We start from the raw sequence: 21,919 nt of genomic DNA, 5'->3' as shown, positions 1-21,919 counted from the left end.
AGTGCCGGACAGGCTAGGATTTATTTTTATGTTTTGTTTTTTGTGTTGCTTTCACGTTAATAAATCTGACCTGAGGTCAGCCTGCTCAGAAACCTGCTGTACGCCTCAGATTCAATGCACAAACCACGTGTCCTTTGACCCCAGCAAAGGCGATCCCAGAGTATTTTGTCACAGCGCTCATAGACTTGTGTTCAAGACTGACCTCCAGCTCGCTCCATGAAACACTGGAGCAGCCGGCAGGTCACAAACTGCTGAAGAATGGACGCCCCCCCTTTGTAACCGGTTTTAGCTGGTTGTTTTCCCGCATTTTTTAGAGATTCTGATTGGTTTAGGTGGAAAATGCGGGAAGAATTTCTTGTATATAATCAGCTGTTTCATCAGCTGGTCCCCAGTCATCTGATGAAGATTGAAGACAGCTGATGGATTCTCTCCTGCAGCAGCTGATCCAGAGAGCGGAGGAGGAGGGCGGAGCTGACTGGTTGCGGAGTTGCCTGGCTATGAAACCAGCTATAAAACCTACCTCTGCTATGGAGGTGTCGGCTTCTTCTGCGCCAGGGTCGTCGCCTTCCCCTCAACCCATCGACTCCTCTGCAACAACGGCGAGATCAAGCAGAAGTCCCAAGCGGAATCGGAGGCCGAGAGTGGTGTACTCCCCGGCGCCGCCATCTTTGCTGGTCCCGGAAGGCGTTCTGACAGAGCACGGTAGCAGGCGGAAGTCGTCGCGGCGGAAGTCCCGGAGCCCGCCGCGAGATCCTCACAGAAGCCGGCTGGAGTCTCATCATCAGGCGCCGGATGCAGCTGTTATGTCCGGCGCGCCGCTGATCGTTGAACCGGAAGCAGTGCCTTCAGCGGTAAGAGCGTCAGGAGCTCCATCTAACCGCAGCAGCCGTACAAGCGCTGCAGCGGTCCAGGGATCGTGGCGCACAGCGGAGCTTGGTAGCGGTGAGATCGTCATCCCAAGCTCTCCAGCTGCCGCTGCTGCCGCTGCCAGATCCTGGATCACCACATCCCCAGCACCTTGTGAAGAAGAGATACGCCCGCCACAGCAACCGCATTCGCCTGCAGGAGCAGGTTTGAGTGCTGGCATCCCTGTCGCTCAGGACCTGAGGCTTCACGGAAATGGTGAGAGCCAATATGTTCGTTTGTCTGCAAATTCTCCTAGTGTAAAAGATTTAGTGAGGGAGGCATTGGAGGATTATCTGGGCAGCGGTGTTTTTTCTTCTGCTCCCAGATCTTCTTTCAATGATATTAATCCTAGTAGCCTTAATGCTGTTTTAAAACCTGGCATGCCTGAGATCCTTCTTAAGGAGTCTCTTACATGCGAGGTGTCTCCACTGGGTTTTCATTTGAGCCCTTCAGTAAAGGAGCAAATATGGAGCAGAGGCTTTATTGACATCTTCTCTCTTTTACCTTCAGGTTGGGAACAGTAGAATATATTTGAGAGAAAGGACGATTCGGACGATAAAAAGAAATCCATCCCAGTTAAATCATTTAATAACTGGATCCAAGCTTTCTCTATCTATTCTGCTGTGCTGGGTGAAAAATTTCCTAATCTTTGCTCTGGGCTCTTTCAGCATTTAGACTCTATCCTTGAAGCGTACCGTAATTTTGGGGGTATGGCCTGGTTGCTCTATGATGAGGCATTTAGGCAAAAATTTTCTATGTTTCCTAATTTATCTTGGGGTACAAAAGATGTCAGGTTATGGATAAATCTTATGTTACCTCAGAGGTTTCCCACTCATAGACAAACTTCTACCCCCACGGCTAAAAAGGGAGTATGCTTCGCATTTAATGAGTCAACCTGTAAATGGGCCCAGAATTGTAGGTTTCGCCATGAATGCTCTTTCTGTGGGGGCGTTCACCCAATGGCAAAATGTTTTAAAAAACAAATGCAGAATAGCCAACATGGGAATGCTAGAGAATCCTTTTCTAAAAGCGTCGACTCCAGTGATACTGGAAAAAATGGTCCCATGGTTAAAAATTTATCCAGATCACGAGAGTAGTTCTCTACTGTTTGATGGTTTTCGTAATGGATTTTTTGTACCCTCATTTACAGGTATTGGTTGTAAGCCAGTGGCTAATTTGCCATCTGCAATTGAATTTCCACACGTAGTTGAGGAAAAGATAAAATCAGAGTTGGAATTTGGGTAGGGTGTCTGGTCCTTTTGATACCCCCCCTTTTGAGAATTTTAGGATTTCTCCTCTGGGTTTAGTTCCTAAGAAGGACAGCGGGTCTTTTAGACTTATCCATCATTTATCGTATCCTAAGGGTGCTTCGTTAAATGATAATGTTGTTGATTATGACTGTTCAGTTCAGTATACTTCTTTTGATGTAGCATTAGATTTATTACGTAAGTTTGGTTGCAATGCCCTTATGGCAAAATCGGATATAAAGTCAGCTTTCAGGATATTACCGGTTAATCCGGATGGGTTTAATTCTCTTGGTTTTTCTTTTCAAAATAAATTCTTTTTTGATAGATGTCTCCCGATGGGTTTTTCCCTTTTTTCATGTTTTTATTTCGAGTCTTTTTCTACATTTCTGCAATGGGTAGTGGAGTTTGAGTTTCCAAGTGGTGGTATGTTGCACTATCTAGATGATTTTCTGTTTATTGGTCCGATGGACTCAGATATTTGTCATTCTCTGTTGGTTAAATTTTTGGATGTGTGTAATCATTTTGGCGTTCCCATTGCTAAAGACAAGACGGCATCTCCTTGTAATTCATTAGAGTTCTTGGGTATTTTAATAGATTCTCATACCATGTCTTGTTCGTTACCTCCTGAGAAGTTGTCTAAATTACAATCTGCTATTTCTCGTTGTTTGATGTTAGAAAAAATTACTCTGAAAGATTTGCAGTCTTTGTTAGGTTGTTTGAATTTTGCGTTAAGAATTATTCCCATAGGCAGGGTGTTTTCCAGAAGACTATACGAAGCTACAGTTGGCTATTCTTCCCCGCATTCTCATATACGTCTTGGTAAAGAGTTAAAGGATGATTTAAAGGTATGGTTTAAATTTCTGTCTAGTTTTAATGGTAGAACAATGTGGCAGACTTCGTTCATATCAGCAGAAGATTTGCATTTATGTTTTTATTCTGACAAAGAATTTGGTTGTGGTGTATCTCTTTCTTCATTTTGGGCTTTTGAGTCTTGGCCGTCTGTTTGGCACCAAGATAAGGTTTTAAATAATCAGACTGTTTTTGGATTTATTTGCCATATTTTTATGTTTGCAGCTCTGGGGTGCTCTTCTCAAGGATAAACGTATTTTGTTTTCATCCAGTAACCAAGGTTTCGTATTTGCAGTGAATACCCTTTCATCAAAGAATAAATGGGCTGCTCGGATCATTAGGCATATAGTTTTCCTTTGTTTGGACTTTAATATTTGGATAAAGGCTTCTTTTTCCGCTAATGTGAGGAATAGTAATGCTGTTTGTCACCGCCAGCTTTTTCTACTCAAGAGGAAGTCCTTGGAATTAGAAGAGAACAGAGCTTTCTGCCCGAAACGGATCTGGGATGTGATTCAGGATTAAGTTCACACTTTATTGCTAAATCCTTGGCTGATAGAACATGGGCCGAATATTCGGCGGCATGGAAGCTCTGGATTAATTTTTACCTGGTCAGGAATCACCCTCATGACAGTTGTAATGTTGGTTTGTCCCTCAGTTTTTTAGAGTATCTTCTGAGAAAAGGTTTATCTTTTTCTGCCTTGTCGAAAAACGTAGCTGGAGTTTCGTTTTTCCTTAAAATGCTAGGTGTAAGGCCTATGTCTGATATATTTCAGGTCAAGCAATTTTTAAAGGGCTTCAAGAAGGCCCATTTTAAACCTGATGATCAGCATCCTATTTCTTTTCAATTGCTCAAGGACCTTTGTTCATGTCTTTCATCAGTTTGCATTAACGATTTTGAAGCTTGCCTTTTTTCCACAGCATTTTCTTTAGCTTTCTTTGGAGCCTTATGGGTAAGCGAAATTGTATCTCAGAGGAGGTCTTTTCCCTCTGGTCTGTTTTTTCAGGATGTTAAATTTTTTGATTCTCATGTAATGTTAATTATCAGAAAATCCAAGACAGACCAGATGGGTAGAGGCTCTTCTTTGCGTTTGAATGCTATATCTGATAAGGCTATATGCCCTGTTTACAATACTAATAAATGGATTTTATTAAGGCCCAAAGTCGATGGCCCATTTTTTATACATCTTAATGGTGAGCCTGCTACAATTTTTCAATTTAATTTTATTCTCAAGAAATGCCTGAAAGTGTTAAATTTGTCTGATCTAAAAATATCATCCCATTCTTTTCGTATCGGAGCAGCAACGGAAGCTGCTAGATTGGGTCTTCAGGATAGCATGATAAAAAGTATCGGTAGATGGGATTCTAATTAGACTTAGGTTTAGACTATAAGTCCGCCCTGATTTGTATTCCTCTTAATTTATGGTTCATTTTCTAGGTTTATTATCTGTATGGATCATCGGACACTCTTATGTTTTTTGGGCTGAGAAAAGGGCGAGTGTGAGAACCTATACAAAGAATCTTTCTTTTAATACCTCTTTCCTTCAAGTTTTTTGGTTTAGCAGGCGTGGCATGCAATGGAAGAATTTGATAGACGACATGCGAAGATTGAAGAAAATATGGCCTAGCCCGGACTTAGTAATTTTGCATTTGGGTGGCAACGATCTGGGGAAAATCAGCACCCTTAATTTAATTTCTTTGATGAGGAGGGATATATCCATTTTGAAAACGGAATTTTTTAATACCATTTTAGTATTTTCAGAGATTATTCCGAGGTTTTTATGGTTTAGTAACAATATGGTTTTTCTTGAAAAAATCCGGAAACGGGTCAACAGGAATATGGAAAAGTTTATGTATTTAACCGAAAGTTTTTCTTTCAGGCACTCGGATTTGGAGGAAGTTATCCCGGGCATGTATAGAGGGGATCTGGTACATTTATCGGATGTGGGCCTAGATATTTTAAATTTGGATTTTCAGTCCATTATTGAGAAATGGCTTTGGCGTTTTGGGGGGGCCTCGCCTCGGTGAGTCGAGGCGTTTGGGATAATCGCCCGTTGATTTCGGGTGGATTTGGTGAAGAGATTGGAGTAACATATTTATTTCAGTATTAAATTGGTTTATTGTTGATTATAAGTTTAAAATATAATTTTACATGTAACTCAAAATAAACGCCACGGCCAATTTCTTCCAAATTAAAGCTTTTGTCTCTTGTGTTTTTATTGGGGTTTTTATAATGGGGCTTGTGTTACCATGGACGCCCCCCCTTTGTAGCATACGAAGGGGGTCGCATGATAACACAGCCTCTCCCCACAGTTGTATTGGTTTTTTCATAATTCTGGCATATTTTAATGGGTTTTTATGAGGAGTTAAAGTTGGTGATGAAAGGGTTAATTTATTTGGTAAGCTGTGCTTTTGCGCGAGCAGGTTCTAACCGGTTTTAGCTGGTTGTTTTCCCGCATTTTTTAGAGATTCTGATTGGTTTAGGTGGAAAATGCGGGAAGAATTTCTTGTATATAATCAGCTGTTTCATCAGCTGGTCCCCAGTCATCTGATGAAGATTGAAGACCCCTCCCTCCCTCTCTTAAGTTATGTTATTTGTGACTACATCTGTCGTGTCGTTTATTTGTGGGATAATCGCCCGTTGATTTCGGGTGGATTTGGTGAAGAGATTGGAGTAATATATTTATTTCAGTATTAAATTGGTTTATTGTTGATTATAAGTTTAAAATATAATTTTACATGTAACTCAAAATAAACGCCACGGCCAATTTCTTCCAAATTAAATCTTTTGTCTCTTGTGTTTTTATTGGGGTTTTTATAATGGGGCTTGTGTTACCATGATGTGAGTGGCAGGGATGACAGATAAAAATGCAGTGGGCAGGGGACTTGCATTTGAAGCACCACTCCGGTGGTAAAAAAAAAAAAAAAGCTGGAGTGATGCCTTAATGTTTTACACGATTAATAGGGTAAATAATATGACATTCCTCCCAACTTTGAAATGCAATAAAGAGAGCACGGACTAGTCCTATCTGTTTGCCCACATTGGAAGAATGCCCCTAGCAAAGCCCTTTTGTGATCTCACACAGAATGAGGCTCCTTTCATGTTTTCCACTCAGTATGAGGCCTGAACATGCCGTATAATGCTCCTGTACAGTATGATGCCCAAAAGCTACCTGCCCCACACAGAATAGGATGCCCTAATAGTGCTCCTCCATATACTGTACAAAGTATGGTGCTCCTTTGTTGCATTGTATGTCTTCATTATAACATACTAAAACATACTAAATACCTAGTGTTATATAATGGCATCATATAGTAAACACTCAGACAGGTATATTTGTGTGTTTTTATGGGTTCAGAAAAACCTTTACATTTAGAGAACATACTTCATAATTACTAAATTCAACCTAAAGCTTTGTTGTAAACTTCAATAGGCATAATATAATGGTCTTACGTCATTTCCAGATGTCACAGGAATTGGTGCTTGTGGTCTCCCATTAGGTGATCCTTCTGAAAGCCAGTTATCTTCTGTGTGTAGAGTTTAAAATAAATGAACAAACAGACCAAATGAGGATACACAATACAGAAAATGAAACAAGGCACATTTTACAGTACATATAATTTATCTTATCATCACTATTATGATCATTTGTTGTTGAACTAATCATTGTTAAACTGTACAAAAAAGTGCTGAAGCATTCATCTCATTATATACATATTGACTTAAACACAATAATGACCACATCACAATGTAGTCATAGCAGGTGTATGCAGTGGGATGAGGAACTGAACCTGCACAATGCCAGGCGGGTTCCAGATACATACATGGCATCATTACTGCAATCAGAGACGTTAAACTATTTTAATACTGAATTCATGCTCTGACAGCAGAATTTTACTGTTGTAATTGCTGGAAGACCCCGCAGCTGCCATTCTGGTCCTCCTGTGGAGCTCAGCCGTAGGCTGAGCTCCATAACTGAACTGCAATTTCACTATATACTGCAATACTATGGTAATGCAGCATATAGTAAAAGTGATCGAACGACTGCAGGTTCAGGTCTCCTCAGAAAGTAAAAGAAAATTAATATTTTCTAATTGTTTTATATACTTTTTAAAACATTTAAGTGTAAATCACCCTCTTTTCAAATTTAACGCCTTTACCCCCAAGGGTGGTTTGCACGTTAATGACCAGGCCAATTTTTACAATTCTGACAACTGCCCCTTTATGAGGTAATAACTCCGGAATGCTTCAACGGATCTTAGTGATTCTGAGAATTTTTTGACATACTTCATGTTAGTGGTAAAAATGTTTTCGATATAACTTGCGTTTATTTATGTAAAAAATGGAAATTTGGTGAAAATGTTGAAAATTTTGTAATTTTCAAACTTTGAATTTTTATGCCCTTAAAACAGAGAAATATGTCACGTAAAATAGTTATGAAATAACATTTCCCACATGTCTACTTTACATCCGCACAATTTTGGAAGCAATTTTTTTTTCGTTAGGAAGTTATAAGGGTTAAAAGTTAACCAGTGATTTCTCATTTTTCCAACAAAATTTACAAAACCATTTTTTTAGGGACCACCTCACATTTGAAGTCACTTTGAGGGGTCTATATGGTAACTAGAAAAAAACCCCCATAAAAAGATATATACTTTATTAAATAACCAAAAAATAGAAAAAGTAAGTATAAAAACCTACAAAAAGCCCCTATCAAATATATATAGTCCTAAAAAGCGAGGACAAAGATCCCCTACAGATAACCTTAATACACACTAGTAGAAAACAGATAGACCAATAAATGTGTAATGCAATCTGTGATATATTTAAAGCATCTACCAGGGTGACTGATATAGGTGAAAAATATCCCTACAAGCTACACAGGATATAATAAATACCTACACGCTGATCCTGCCTAGATGCGGAGGTTGGCACCCTAAGAAACAACGAGAATGGCGCCCCCGCTCGTACGATGACTCACCCTGAACTCCTATCTACTCCCTATAAGGGATAGGAATAGAAACAGAAGGCCAGATGGCTGTAGTTAACTTGTATAGATATGTGATCAAAAAAATACAGACCCTCCCCTCAAATGTGATGTGAGGTCAAGGGATAGAGCTATATATATATATATCAAGCGCACATACTATATACAAAAAACCAAATAAATCTACCAGTGGTTATGATACACAATACATAGCAAATACTACAATATCAGATGTACATTGAATATTCAGGACTGATAGAAACAATACATATAAACCATATAGATACATAAAACCGCGCTACCACATACATCCAGATACATAGCACCCAGATATATCCAACAGTGTGAACAATGCGGCTGATGCACAACACAGCAATGAAAAAATGATATACTCATCTGCTGCACTAAATAGTCCACAACTGAAGATCAGTCCAGATGTAGTGGCCAGCCAAATGATAACCGCGCAGATAACATCTCCAAAACACCTCTCGACGCGTTTCCCCCAAACAGAACTGGGTTCATCAGGAGAGACCAGATATGTACATGGCAGTGATGAATTGAAAAGATAGGGCTGCAATAAATTACCTGTGGGTCCCGCTTTTAAACAACCACTCTCGCATGATGGTTTCCTGTTTCATGGTTTACCAAGATAGTAATACCACAAACACCACAAACACGACAGGAGAACCGTCAGAAGCGGCGCATGCGCCATGGGCTGAATAGTCAATGGAGCGGCAAAACATTGACATTGACTATTCAGCCCATGGCGCATGCGCCGCTTCTGGCGGTTCTCCTGTCGTAGCTTCCGCTTTATTCGGCGGCTAGAGCGTGTGAGTCAGTCCTCTTGTATATGGGGACCTCCCTGTCCTCCTTCTTTATGCAGGCACTATGTAGGTTCTCATGCGCTTGGCGCCTTCTTTACTGTTTGTGGTATTACTATCTTGGTAAACCATGAAACAGGAAACCATCATGCGAGAGTGGTTGTTTAAAAGCGGGACCCACAGGTAATTTATTGCAGCCCTATCTTTTCAATTCATCACTGCCATGTACATATCTGGTCTCTCCTGATGAACCCAGTTCTGTTTGGGGGAAACGCGTCGAGAGGTGTTTTGGAGATGTTATCTGCGCGGTTATCATTTGGCTGGCCACTACATCTGGACTGATCTTCAGTTGTGGACTATTTAGTGCAGCAGATGAGTATATCATTTTTTTCATTGCTGTGTTGTGCATCAGCCGCATTGTTTACACTGTTGGATATATCTGGGTGCTATGTATCTGGATGTATGTGGTAGCGCGGTTTTATGTATCTATATGGTTTATATGTATTGTTTCTATCAGTCCTGAATATTCAATGTACATCTGATATTGTAGCATTTGCTATGTTTTGTGTATCATAACCACTGGTAGATTTATTTGGTTTTTTGTATATAGTATGTGCGCTTGATATATATATATAGCTCTATCCCTTGACCTCACATCACATTTGAGGGGAGGGTCTGTATTTTTTTGATCACATATCTATACAAGTTAACTACAGCCATCTGGCCTTCTGTTTCTATTCCTATCCCTTATAGGGAGTAGATAGGAGTTCAGGGTGAGTCATCGTACGAGCGGGGGCGCCATTCTCGTTGTTTCTTAGGGTGCCAACCTCCGCATCTAGGCAGGATCAGCGTGTAGGTATTTATTATATCCTGTGTAGCTTGTAGGGATATTTTTCACCTATATCAGTCACCCTGGTAGATGCTTTAAATATATCACAGATTGCATTACACATTTATTGGTCTATCTGTTTTCTACTAGTGTGTATTAAGGTTATCTGTAGGGGATCTTTGTCCTCGCTTTTTAGGACTATATATATTTGATAGGGGCTTTTTGTAGGTTTTTATACTTACTTTTTCTATTTTTTGGTTATTTAATAAAGTATATATCTTTTTATGGGGGTTTTTTTCTAGTTGTTAAACGTTGCTATTTTCCCTTGGAGTATTTGTTAATTTAGTAAAGGGTCTATATGGTAGAATAAAAACAAAAGTGACCCCATTCTAAAAAAACCCTCAAGGTACTCAAAACCACATTCAAGAAGTTTATTAACCCTTCAGGTGTTTCACAGGAGCAGAAGCAACGTGGAAGGAAAAAATAATATTTTACTTTTCAGTCACAAAAATGATATTTCAGCAACAATTTTTTTATTTTACCAAGGGTAAAAAGAGAAAATGGACCTCAAAAGTTGTTGTCCAATTTGTCCTGAGTACGATGATACCCAATATGTGGGGGTACTACTGTTTTGACTTTTTCAAGCTAAATTTGGCTAGAATGGAGAGGGTACGAAATGTCGCATTTGGTGAGCCCCTGATATGCCTAAAAAGTGGAAACCCCCACAAGTGACCCCATTTTGGAAACTAGACCCCCTAAGGAACTTATCTAGATGTGTGGTGAGCACTTCGAACCCCCAAGTGCTTCACAGAAGTTTATAACACCCGGGCGTGAAAATAGAAAATCATATTTTTTCCACAAACATGAGGACATCAAAAGTTGTTGACCAAAGTCCACTGATAGTCCAAATGTGGGGGAACCACTATTTGGGCACACAGCAGGGCTCAGCCTTTGTTAGGTGTCGAGTTCCCGCAGCTACACAGGGGGAATCTCGAACCCTGCCCGCTGCGTTCTCCCATTCTTCTCCAGCCGCAGTGGAACCTGCTCAGCAAAGACATCGGTCCCAGTGTCTGGCTCAAGCTGATACTGTGCGAATGGTCACTGCTGCCTTTCCAGGCTCTGCCAATGTAGCCAGCACTAATCAGCAGCAAGCAGGCCTTTCTGACACGAAGTCCCTCAGCAGCACGGCGCCGTGCACTTAGTGCGCTTTCCGGGCCCTGGTTAGGGTGGTTAGTGGCATCCGCCAGAGCGACGTTGTATGCACTCCTGTTACTATTAGTTCAGTTCTACCCCTGACACCACAGTAGCGGTGTCAAGCGTAAGAGGTCCCTGTGATGCCACAGGGTTCGCTTCCTTCATACCGGGTGAAGCTAACCCGTGTGTGTATTCACATTATACCGCCATTACCGAGCAGCAGGTGTAATTTCTGCACGGTGGACCCCAGACTGCGAACGCACCTCATATCCTCTCTAAATGTTATTTGGTATGTTCCGCCAGTCCTAACATTACACTAGCGCCAGGGTCTGGCTAGTAATGGTGGACGAATAGCTACTGCAGCGGTACATCCAGCAGCTGGAGGGCAGGTTGGCGGCTCTCGAGCACACAACCTCAACTGTGGATGTTACCGCAGTAGCTGTTCAGGCTGCTAGCATGGCTGCAGTCACTTTGTCCACTGCCACCCCTGTGCCGACATTATCCCGCCTCCCACTGCCAGATAAATTCTCTGATGACAGCAAGTCTTGTAGGGGACTTGTGAACCAGTGTGCGATTCACCTTGAGCTCCTGGCTGCACGTTTCCCCTCAGAGTGGGCTATGGTGGGATTCATTATTTCTCTCTTGTCGGACAGGGCATTGGAGTGGGCTACGCTGCTGTGGGAGCGTGACGATCATGTATTGCAGAGTGCTCTACGGTTTCTGAGCACTTTGAAACAGGTCTTTTTGGGACCCCAAGTCACCCATGATACGGCGCGCCAACTGCTGGCATTGACACAGGGTTCATTCATAGTCAGTCATTTTTCTGTCCACTTCCAGACTTTAGCATCTGAGCTAGAGTGGCCGGATAAAGCCCTCATCCCTGTATTTTGGAGGGGGCTGGCTGACCATGTGAAGGACGCCTTGGCCACTAGGGAGATTCCTGCCACACTGGAGGAGCTAATAACTATATCTAACTGCATCGACCTTCGTTTTAACGAGCGAAGGTTGGAGTGAGCCCAGTGTAGGCAGAGGTTTCTGCTGGCTCCCACATTCGCCAAACCAGTGGGATCTCCGATCCAGGCATCCAAGCCATATAAGGCTGTGGAAGCAGTGGTGTATCTAGGGGGGAGCAACTGAGGCATGTGCCCCGGGCACAGCTGGCAGGGGGGTGCAGTCGGGCCGCCTAATGTGGCGGTCCACAGCGTCTTCCCCGGCGGATGCTTTCTGCCGCCCTCGGTCTGGGAGTCAGCTGTCCTCTGTGCTGACTGTCAAGCTGACAGCTGGCACAGAGAAGCTGCAGAGCGTTGACTCCCAACAGGTGCGGAGGTGGAGGGGGGCCCTGCAGGGTGGCTGTGGCAGGCAGGGAGAAATCCCTGCAGCTCCCCTGCCTACAAGAGAAAATAGCAGCGGAGCTGCAGCGATCTGTCTTCCTGCTTCCTGCCCTCGCTTCCTCTCACACAGATGCTCTGCTGGATGATGTCATCATTCAGCAGCCGGCTGTGTTGGAGGAAGGCAATGGAGATGCTGAGGCAGAGCGCGAGTAGAGGTGAGAGGGGTGTGTGTGTGCATGCGTGTGTGTGTGTTGCGCACTGCAGGGGAATGTGCAGAGAAGTAAATGGTGTGTGTGTGTGTGTGTGTGTGTGTAGGGGAGGAGAGGGCAATGATGGGGATGGTGGTGGAGGAGGAAATGATGGAAGTGGTGGAATGGGCAAGGATGGAGATGGTGGTGGAATGGGCAAGGATGGGGATGGTGGTGGAGGAGGAAATGATGGAAGTGGTGGAATGGGCAAGGATGGGGATGGTGGTGGAATGGGCAAGGATGGGGATGGTGGTGGAGGAGGAAATGATGGAAGTGGTGGAAAGGGCAAGGATGGGGATGGTGGTGGAATGGGCAAGGATGGGGATGGTGGTGGAGGAGGAAATGATGGAAGTAGTGGAATGGGCAAGGATGGGGATGGTGGTGGAGGAGGAAATGATGGAGGTGGTGGAATGGGCAAGGATGGGGATGGTGGTGGAGGAGGAAATGATGGAAGTGGTGGAATGGGCAAGGATGGGGATGGTGGTGGAGGAGGAAATGATGGAAGTGGTGGAATGGGCAAGGATGGGGATGGTGGTGGAGGAGGAAATGATGGAAGTGGTGGAATGGGCAAGGATGGGGATGGTGGGGGAGGAGGAAATGATGGATGTGGTGGAATGGGCAAGGATGGGGATGGTGGGGGAGGAGGAAATGATGGAAGTGGTGGAATAGGCAAGGATTGGGATGGTGGAGGAGGAAATGATGGATGTGGTGGAAAGGGCAATGATGGGATTGCTGGGGAGGAAATGCTGGAGGTGGTGAAATGGGCAATGATGGGCATGATGAAGAAGGCAATGATGGAGGTGGTGAAGAGAGCAATGATGGGGTGGGGTAGAGGACAATATTATGTGTGTGGACAATTTGAGTGGGGATAGGGGGATTTATTATGTGTGGGGAGAATTTGGGGATGGGGGAATTTATTATGTGTGGGGTGAGATTTGTAGTGGGGATGGGGGATTTAATGTGTGTGGGAGACTTGAGGACACAAAATGAAGAGCAATGGGGGCATATATGAGGAAACAGTACAGGGGAATGAGGGCATGTATGAGGAAACAGTATGGGGGAATGGGGGGCATGTATGAGGAAACAGTACGGGGGAATTGGGGGCATGTATGAGGAAACAGTATGAGGGAATGGGGGGCATGTATTAGGAAACAATATGGGAGAATGAGGGCACAGTATGAAGAGCGATGTGAAAAATGTATGTGGACAGAGTACAGGAAGTGAGGGTGATGGGATGTGTGCAGACAGTATGGGGAGTTAGGTGAGCAGGCAGTATAGAAAGTGAGGGGGTAAATATATGAGGAGACAGTATGGTGAACAGGAGGCATGTGAGAGGAGACAGTATAAGGAGGGAGGGGAATAGTGTGAGGAAACAGTATGGGGGGACAAAAGTGAGTGGGCACAGAATAGAAAATGAACAGTGGGGGTGTAGCATGGAGGGACAGTGTGAGGGCACAGCCAGGAGGGGACAGTATTCCAGAAAGGGGGAGTTTGATGATAGAGTACAGTATAAATACTGGGCCCTATAGGGGGACCACAGTATGAGAGGACAATGTGAAGAGGGGACCTGTATGGAAGGGAGAGGTCAGTGTGAAGAGCATGAACCATAAAAGGGACAGTGTGGGGGTCATATTTTGTGCAGACAATATACTGAGGGGCAATTTTTTATTCAGGAGCATTTTAATGACACTTGTATCTTTAAGGGCGTCATGTGGAGATTTTCTGCAAAAGAACGAAGAAGATGGAAATCTGCAGAGACGGCTGTGGATGAGAAAACTCATCATAGGGTCTGGACAAGATGAAGAAAAGAAGGAGATCGGCTCCAGAGACTACGTCATTTATAAGGTACCTGGATGTAAATGATATGTGTGATGTTAACTAATTCTCATGTTTTTATTTATGTTAGGAGCTTTAAACGGAATGTCCAGGTTTGTAATGAGTCTGCAGTTATTGTGACTGCAGATTTCTGAATTCTCACAGTGTGCCCTGCACACTGTCAGGATTCTCTCATGCTGGCGATTTAGATACATGCGGTCACATACTGACTAGACATGTGTGGCCTCACTCAATGAACTGAGCGAGGCCGGGCACGTCTAGTCGTAATGGGTTCAGAAGTATACAAATCGCATGCTTGTGCTTACATGACTGTCCACAGGCAAGGGAGAATCCTAAAAGTGTGCAGTGCATTCGTTGTGAGAATTCAGAAGCCTGCGATGTCAGGATTCAGCTCTGCAGGTTCCAGTAGTCGTCACATGGACACGTCACTCATATGCGACTTTCATACTTGTGGTCCTGTGACAACGAGCTTCTCTTCTGCTTCTCTCAGTTTTTCACTGATCATTAAGAGCATTGGGGAGAGGAGCTCGTCGGTACATGACTAAGTGTGAAAATCGCATATGTCCTGGGCGGAGGGGGGGGGGGGGGGGGTGCAAAATGAATTCTTGCCCCGGGTGCCAGAAACCTTAGATACGCCTCTGCGTGGAAGTGTCATGAGCGGGGTCTAAGTCCCGGACCGCTCTTGCACTCAGGGTCTGTCCGGTCTGCCAGCAGTCGGGATATTATGCCGGGAAATGTCCCCAGCGGTCCAGTGATAGTAGGAGGAGGTACAGTAGACACGCCGACGTTTTCCTCCAAATTGTCCTTCAAGGGGACAATTACCTTAGGCCCATCCACTCATACAGTACAGCTTTGTGTGGATTCCAGGGCGGAGGGCAACTTCATGTCTTCTGCCTTCGCCCTAAAGGCACGCAATACCTCTGGTGATGCTCATCAAACCAGTGACTGTACGAGTGGTGAATGGGTCGACACTGCCCTCACAGATAACACATCAGACCATCCCATTTACTCTTTTTATGTTGCCATTCCATCAGAAGATTATCTCTTTACTTGTCATTCCTGAGGGAATTGATGAGGTCCTGTTAGGGATACCTTGGCTACGGTACCACTCCCCTCATATAGAGTGGTCCACAGGCAGAATTTTGGGATGGAGTGAATCTTGTGAGGATAGATGTCAGAGGTACCCGCAGATCTTTCCTTTCTTCCCAAGCTCTATTGGCCCTATGCGGGCGTGTTCTCCAAGAGGGCTGCGGAGATCTTTCTGCCTCTCCGCCTCTATGACTGTCCTATTTACTTCTTGCCTGGTGCTGAGACTCCCCGGGGTCGAGTCTATCCGTTATCTCTCCCGAACAAAGAGGCAATGTCTCAGTACATCTAGGAGAATCTGGCAAGAGGATTCATTAGGAAGTCAGTGTCACCCGCAGGGGCTGGGTTCTTCGTGCAGAAGAAGAACGGAGAACTACGTCCATGCATAGATTACAGGGGTCATAATGCCATTACCGTTAAGAATAAGTACCCACTGCCCCTGATATCTGAGCTCTTTGATAGGCTTCGTGGAGCAAGTGTATTTACCAAATTAGATCTGTGGGGTGTTTATAACCTGATACGCATCCGTGAGGGTGACGAATAGAAGGCGGCTTTTAATACCAGGGATGGGAACTATGAGTATCTGGTGATGCCCTTCGGGCTCTCTAATGCCCCGGCCATTTTCCCAGACTTTGTGAATGATATCTTCCAGGATATGTTCTCCAATTCGGTTGTAGTCTATCTGGATAATATTTTCATCTACTCTCCAGATAGAGACTCCCACTGGAGAGATGTTTGCAAAGTCTTTGACCGCCTACAGGCAAACTCCTTCTATGCCAAGTTGGAGAAGTGTGTGTTTGAGTAGGAGTCCTTGCCTTTCCTGGGCTATATCATCTCGGCCCAAGGATTGGCTATGGATCCCGCCAAGCTGCTAGCTGTGATGAACTAGCAGGAACCTCATTCTCTCAAAGCGGTGCAGCGCTTTATGGGGTTCATCAACTATTATCACCAGTATATTCCCAATTCTCAACTTTGGTAGCTCTTCACCAAGAAGAGAGCTAATCCCAAATTGTGGTCGGAGGAGGTCTCCAAGGCCTTTCTCTCTATCAAGTCACACTTCGCTGGCGCTCCCATTTTACATCGCCCTGATGTTTATAAGCCATTTATCATGGAGGTGGATGCCTCTTCCGTCGGTGCTGGAGAAGTCCTTTTCCAGAAGGATGCTCAAGGTCAGAAGCATCCTTGCTTCTTCTTTTCCAAGACCTTCTGACCGACAGAGAGGAATTTTTCCATCGGGGATAGGGAGTTGCTAGCCATGAAGTTGGCCTTTTCAGAGTGGAGACACCCCCTGGAGGGAGCTTGCTTTCCCTTCCAAGTTTTCACCGACAACAAAAATTTGTGTATTTGCAAACTGCCCAGCGGCTAAACTCTCGCCAGGACAGATGGCCCCTGTTTTTCTCCTGGTTCCACTTTACCCTCCATTTTCACTCCGGCGAGAAGAACACTCGTGCTGATGCTCTCTCCCGCTCCTTAGTATCATCATCATCATCAGGGGAGGAGTAGCCACGGTTTATTGTCCCTTCAGAGAGCCTGAGAACTGTGGCTCCGGTTTCACTAGAGTCTGTGCCTCCAGGCAAGACTTTAGTTCCATCTTATTTGCGACCAGAGGTTCTCTCTTGGGCTCACTTGTCCAGGGGGAGTGGACATTTTGGGACCAAGAGAAGATCTGAGCTTCTGTTGAGGACTTACTGGTGACCGCATATGGCCCGTGACGTCGGGGACTATAGACTATATTTGTGCGTGTGTCTCCTGCACCAAGAATCGTTCTCCTCGGCAACGGCCTGCTGGGCTACTTTACCCCCTTCTTGTGGCAGACAGGCCCTGGGAGATGGTTGGGATGGACTTCGGGATGGGCTTATCCAAGTCTCGTAGCTGCACCATTATCTGGGTAGTCACTGACCATTTTTCTAAAATGGTGCCCTTGGTTCCGCTTCCACGGTTACCTTCTGCCTTGTCGGCGTTGTTCATTAACCCCTTTCTGCCATTAGACGAACTATTCCATCCATGTGGGGTGGGCCCTACTTCCCAAGGACGGAATAGTACGTCCAGCGCGATCGGCCGCGCTCACGGGGGGAGTGTGGCCGATTGCGGCCGGGTGTCAGCTGCTTATCGCAGCTGACATCTGGCACCATGTGCCAGGAGCGGTCACGGACCGCCCCCGGCACATTAACCCCCGGCACACCACGATCAAACATGATCGCGATGTGCCGGCGGTGCAGGGAAGCATCGCGCAGGGAGGGGGCTCCCTGCGTGCTTCCCTGAGACCCCCGCAGCAACGCGATGTGATCGCGTTGCTGCGATGGTCTCCTACCTTCCTCTCCCTGCAGGCCACGGATCCAAAATGGCCGCGGCATCCGGGTCCTGCAGGGAGGGAGGTGGCTTACCAAGTGCCTGCTCAGAGCAGGCACTTGGTAACGCTGCAGCGCTCTGAGACAGATGTGATCTGACAGAGTGCTGTGCAAACTGTCAGATCACCGATCTGTGATGTCCCCCCCTGGGACAAAGTAAAAAAGTTTAAAAAAAAATTCCAAATGTGTAAAAAAAAGTAAAAAAAAAACAATCCTAAATAATGAAAAAAAAATATATATATTATTCCCATAAATACATTTCTTTATCTAAATAAAAAAACAAAAACAATAAAAGTACACATATTTAGTATCGCCGCGTCCGTAACGACCCGACCTATAAAACTGGCCCACTAGTTAACCCCTTCAGTAAACACCGTAAGAAAAAAGAAAAAAACGAGGCAAAAAACAACACTTTATTATCATACCGCCGAACAAAAAGTGGAATAACACGCGATCAAAAATACGGATATAAATAACCATGGTACTGCTGAAAGAGTCATCTTGTCCCGCAAAAAATGAGCCACCAAACAGCATCATCAGCAAAAAAATAAGAAAAGTTATAGTCCTGAGAATAAAGCGATGCAACAATAATTATTTTTTCTATAAAATAGTTTTTATCGTATAAAAGCGCCAAAACATAAAAAAAGATATAAATGAGGTATCGCTGTAATCGTACTGACCCGAAGAATAAAACTGCTTTATCAATTTTACAAAACGCGGAACGGTATAAACGCCTCCCCCAAAAGAAATTCATGAATAGCTGGCTTTTGGTCATTCTGCCTCACAAAAATCAGAATAAAAAGCGATCAAAAAATGTCACATGCCCGAAAATGTTACCAATAAAAACGTCAACTCGTCCCGCAAAAAACAAGACCTCACATGACTCTGTGGACTCAAATATGGAAAAATTATAGCTCTCAAAATGTGGTAACGCAAAAAATATTTGTAACAACTCTGCTGGCATCACGTCATGGCCTCACATCTCTCACACTATCTTACCCACTGCTCCAGGTCATGATGTGGTTTCTGTTTCATGCCAGCTCCATGTTCTGTGTCTCTGCTCTCTGCATGCCTCATGGCTATGTGTATAGGGAGCCGGCGCCTGAACTCTCTGGTTCTTATGGGAATCAGGTGCATCTGTCTAATCAGTTCCTGACCAATTATCAAGAGGCCTCCTGTATATAGTGCAGCTCCACCCTGTGCTCTGGGCCTGTGAAATGTGTTAGTTCAGTTTGTTTCTTGCTTCTGAGTTTGCCAGGTCTTGCTCTGAGTTTCTCCCTCGCTGGAGGCTTTTCTCTGTGCTATTGCCTTGATCTTGTTGTCCGCCCTCCAGGAGGCAGTATATCCTGGTCCCTGTGTCTTTGTCCTTGTGTCTTGTTCCTTTGCCTTGTCTGTACTTAGTCTTATCTCGGTCTCCTTGTCTGTGGCTTCCTTCCCTGCTGTGTCTTTCCTTGTGTTCTCAGTCTGCTTACACTCCGCACTCTTGCGGCTCTGCCTGCTCTGTATCTTTTTTAGCTTTACCGCTGCTCCGCACTCCTGCGGTTCTGCTCCGTTCTACTCTGCTCCGCTCCCGTTGCTGCAGAAACCTCTTTCTGCAGTTCCTCTCTGCAATTCTTGCGGTTCCACTCTGCTTAGCTTCTGCAGTATCTCTTGCTGCAGCTTCTCTCCACATTCTTTGTGGCTCTGCTCAGCTTTTGTTGCTACGCTATCTCTTGTTGCTTTTCCACTCCTATCTGCAGTCTTGCACTCCTCTCCTGTGTGAACAGGTCCCTACCTGTTTCTTCATACCTCATTCCTTTCTGCTTGTTTCCTTTCCTGCACCTCCTGTGTGAACAGGTCCCTACCTGTTCCTTCATATTTCATATTTGTTCCTGCACCTCCAGTGTGAACAGGTCCCTACCTGTTCCTCCAAACTACATATCTGTACCTGCACCTCCAGTGTGAACAGGCCCCTACCTGTTCCTCCAAACTACATATCTGTACCTGCACCTCCAGTGTGAACAGGCCCCTACCTGTTCCTTCATATACCACATCAACCAATCCTGTGTTCCTGCCGTTCCTGCCCTGCCTTCCAGTCCTGTGTTCCTGCTGTCCTAACCAGTCCTGTGTTCTCTGCTGTGTCTCTGCCAGCCTACTCGTCTGAGTTCCAGCCGTGCTCTTCTGCCAGTCCTGCCTAATGCCCGCACCAATCCTGGTGTTCCTGTCTCCCAAGTGGGATCAGCAGCCACAGCCAGACACCACCCTGGAGTAGCACCTGGCAGCTGCCTGCTGCACAAGTCTGACCTCACCATCAGAGGCTCCAGTGAAATCCCAGGCAGCTGTCATAGTCACGCCCCTTCCAGGGTAGTCTGGTTTGTGGCTCAGTGGGGCCACAAACCCCCGAGCTCACGCCCACCAGTCCGGGCAGCAGAGCAAGAGGTCATCCACGTACTGTAATAGTACAATCTGTGGATGAGGTGGTGCCACTGCTCAAGAATCCCTGCCATCGCTGTTGAATAGATGGTTGGGGAGTTCTTGAGCAGTGGCACCACCTCATCCACAGATTGTACTATTACAGTACGTGGATGACCTCTTGCTCTGCTGCCCGGACCAGACGTCCTACAAGGAAGCTACAGTTTCCTTGCTGTGTTTTTTTTTTTGGCAGAAAAGGGTTGCAGAGTCTCACGTGACAAATTGCAGTATTGCAAACAAAAGGTGACATTTTTAGGACATTGTATTGCTGAAGGTACAAGACACCTGACTGAAGACAGAAAACAGGCAATACAAATCTCCCTTTACCCAGGTCACACCAGCATCTACGCACTTTTCTAGGTTTGGTGACCTACTGTAGGCCTTGGATAAGGTCTGCTTCACTAATGATGCTCCCACTCTACGACTGTTTGCCATCAGACCCCTACAATCTCACTCAAGAAGCAATTGACTCCTTCCACTCTCTCAAGCTGCTCATTGTGTCAGACATTCCAAACTATGATCAGCCATTTTTCTTATTTTGCACAGAGCAGGGTGGACATGCTACCGCAGTACTGACACTACAACATGGAAAGAAACAGAGACCAATAGCTTACTACTCAGCACAATTAGACCCCGTGATTAGAGGGTCTTCTACATGTGTACATTCTGTAAGAGCTGCTGTATTACTGAAAGGCATGTGAAATCACACTGACTTTTTCTTTTTGACAATTTGTTCCCCACGTGACATTAATGCCATACTCATACAAGTTCAACCAAAACACCTGTCTAAGATCAGACAGATCAGACTTGAATGTGCTCTAATACTAATCCCTGAATATGTCACCCTCAAAAGACATAATGTTCTGAATCCAGCCACTCATCTGCCTGTGGATTCAGAAAAGGGGGAATTGGTGACAGCATTGGCAGGTGGGAAAGAGAACATGACATGACGTTGACATGACACATGACGCACGAACATGACTGCATAGGAACTGATGAGTCAGGAGACAGTGGGTTTTACATATGTTCGTGGGAAGAAAAAACCTGTTCCTAATGCATATTTTGCGTTTTTTTCTTTTTGTAGATGGCTTCAGATACCACCAGAATGGGCGACTCTACATTGGATATGCAGTAGTATCCTCACATGAGGTAATCCGAGCTGAACCACTCGCTCCTCACATGTCGGTGCAGGAGGCAGAGTTGAAGGCACTCACTGAGGCGTGTAGAGTTGCTGCAGGTAAAGTCGCAGTTACACAGATTCGAATTGTGCATGGGGAATATCCCATGATTATTGCCCTGAAGAAGCAGAGTGTTTCTTACATCAGCCGGTAAGCCCATTAAAAATGCAGAACTGGTGAAACAATTAGTGGAGGCATTGACGTTATCAGTCCAGGTTGGCATCGTCAAGGTAAAAGCACACACGGACGGTGACTCTGTGGAGGAAAAGGGCAACAGAAGGACAGACGAGGCTGCTAAAGTAGCAGCAAGGCGGCCTAGGGAGCAGTGGACGGTGGCGGGGAGTCAGCGTATTCCAGCCACACTGAGCCTAGATGTCCTAAAATCTCTCCAGCTGCCCAAACAGAGAAGGAACACTGAGAGAATGGGAGCTGAGCTGAACTCAGAAAGAGTATGGGAGAATCAGGATAAATCGTATATACCAAGATCCCTGCTCCCAATCATGGCGCAAGCAACACAAGATGCCTTCTGGATCGCTCCTGGTTTCAGTTACGCAGCCGCAAAGCTCGTACAGTCATGCCTCATCTGTGCACAGCACAACCCAGGTAAAAC

At 45.0% G+C, this 21,919-nt stretch overlaps 1 protein-coding gene across 1 annotated transcript in view; it reads right to left on the bottom strand.

Annotated features, from left to right (window-relative positions):
- The window catches only part of LOC138675546 (lymphocyte cytosolic protein 2-like), a 456,995-nt gene that overhangs the window by 273,368 nt on the left and 161,708 nt on the right, over positions 1-21,919 (bottom strand). The window contains exon 4 of the mRNA XM_069763882.1: positions 6,454-6,527. Within this exon, the coding sequence (XP_069619983.1) occupies positions 6,454-6,527 (74 nt within the window). The remainder of the gene's footprint in view (positions 1-6,453; positions 6,528-21,919) is intronic.

Source organism: Ranitomeya imitator, chromosome 4, assembly GCF_032444005.1.
Source record: "Ranitomeya imitator isolate aRanImi1 chromosome 4, aRanImi1.pri, whole genome shotgun sequence".
NCBI lineage: Eukaryota > Metazoa > Chordata > Amphibia > Anura > Dendrobatidae > Ranitomeya > Ranitomeya imitator.
Note: the sequence above shows the minus strand (reverse complement) of the source record. Positions and strands in the feature narration are given on the sequence as shown.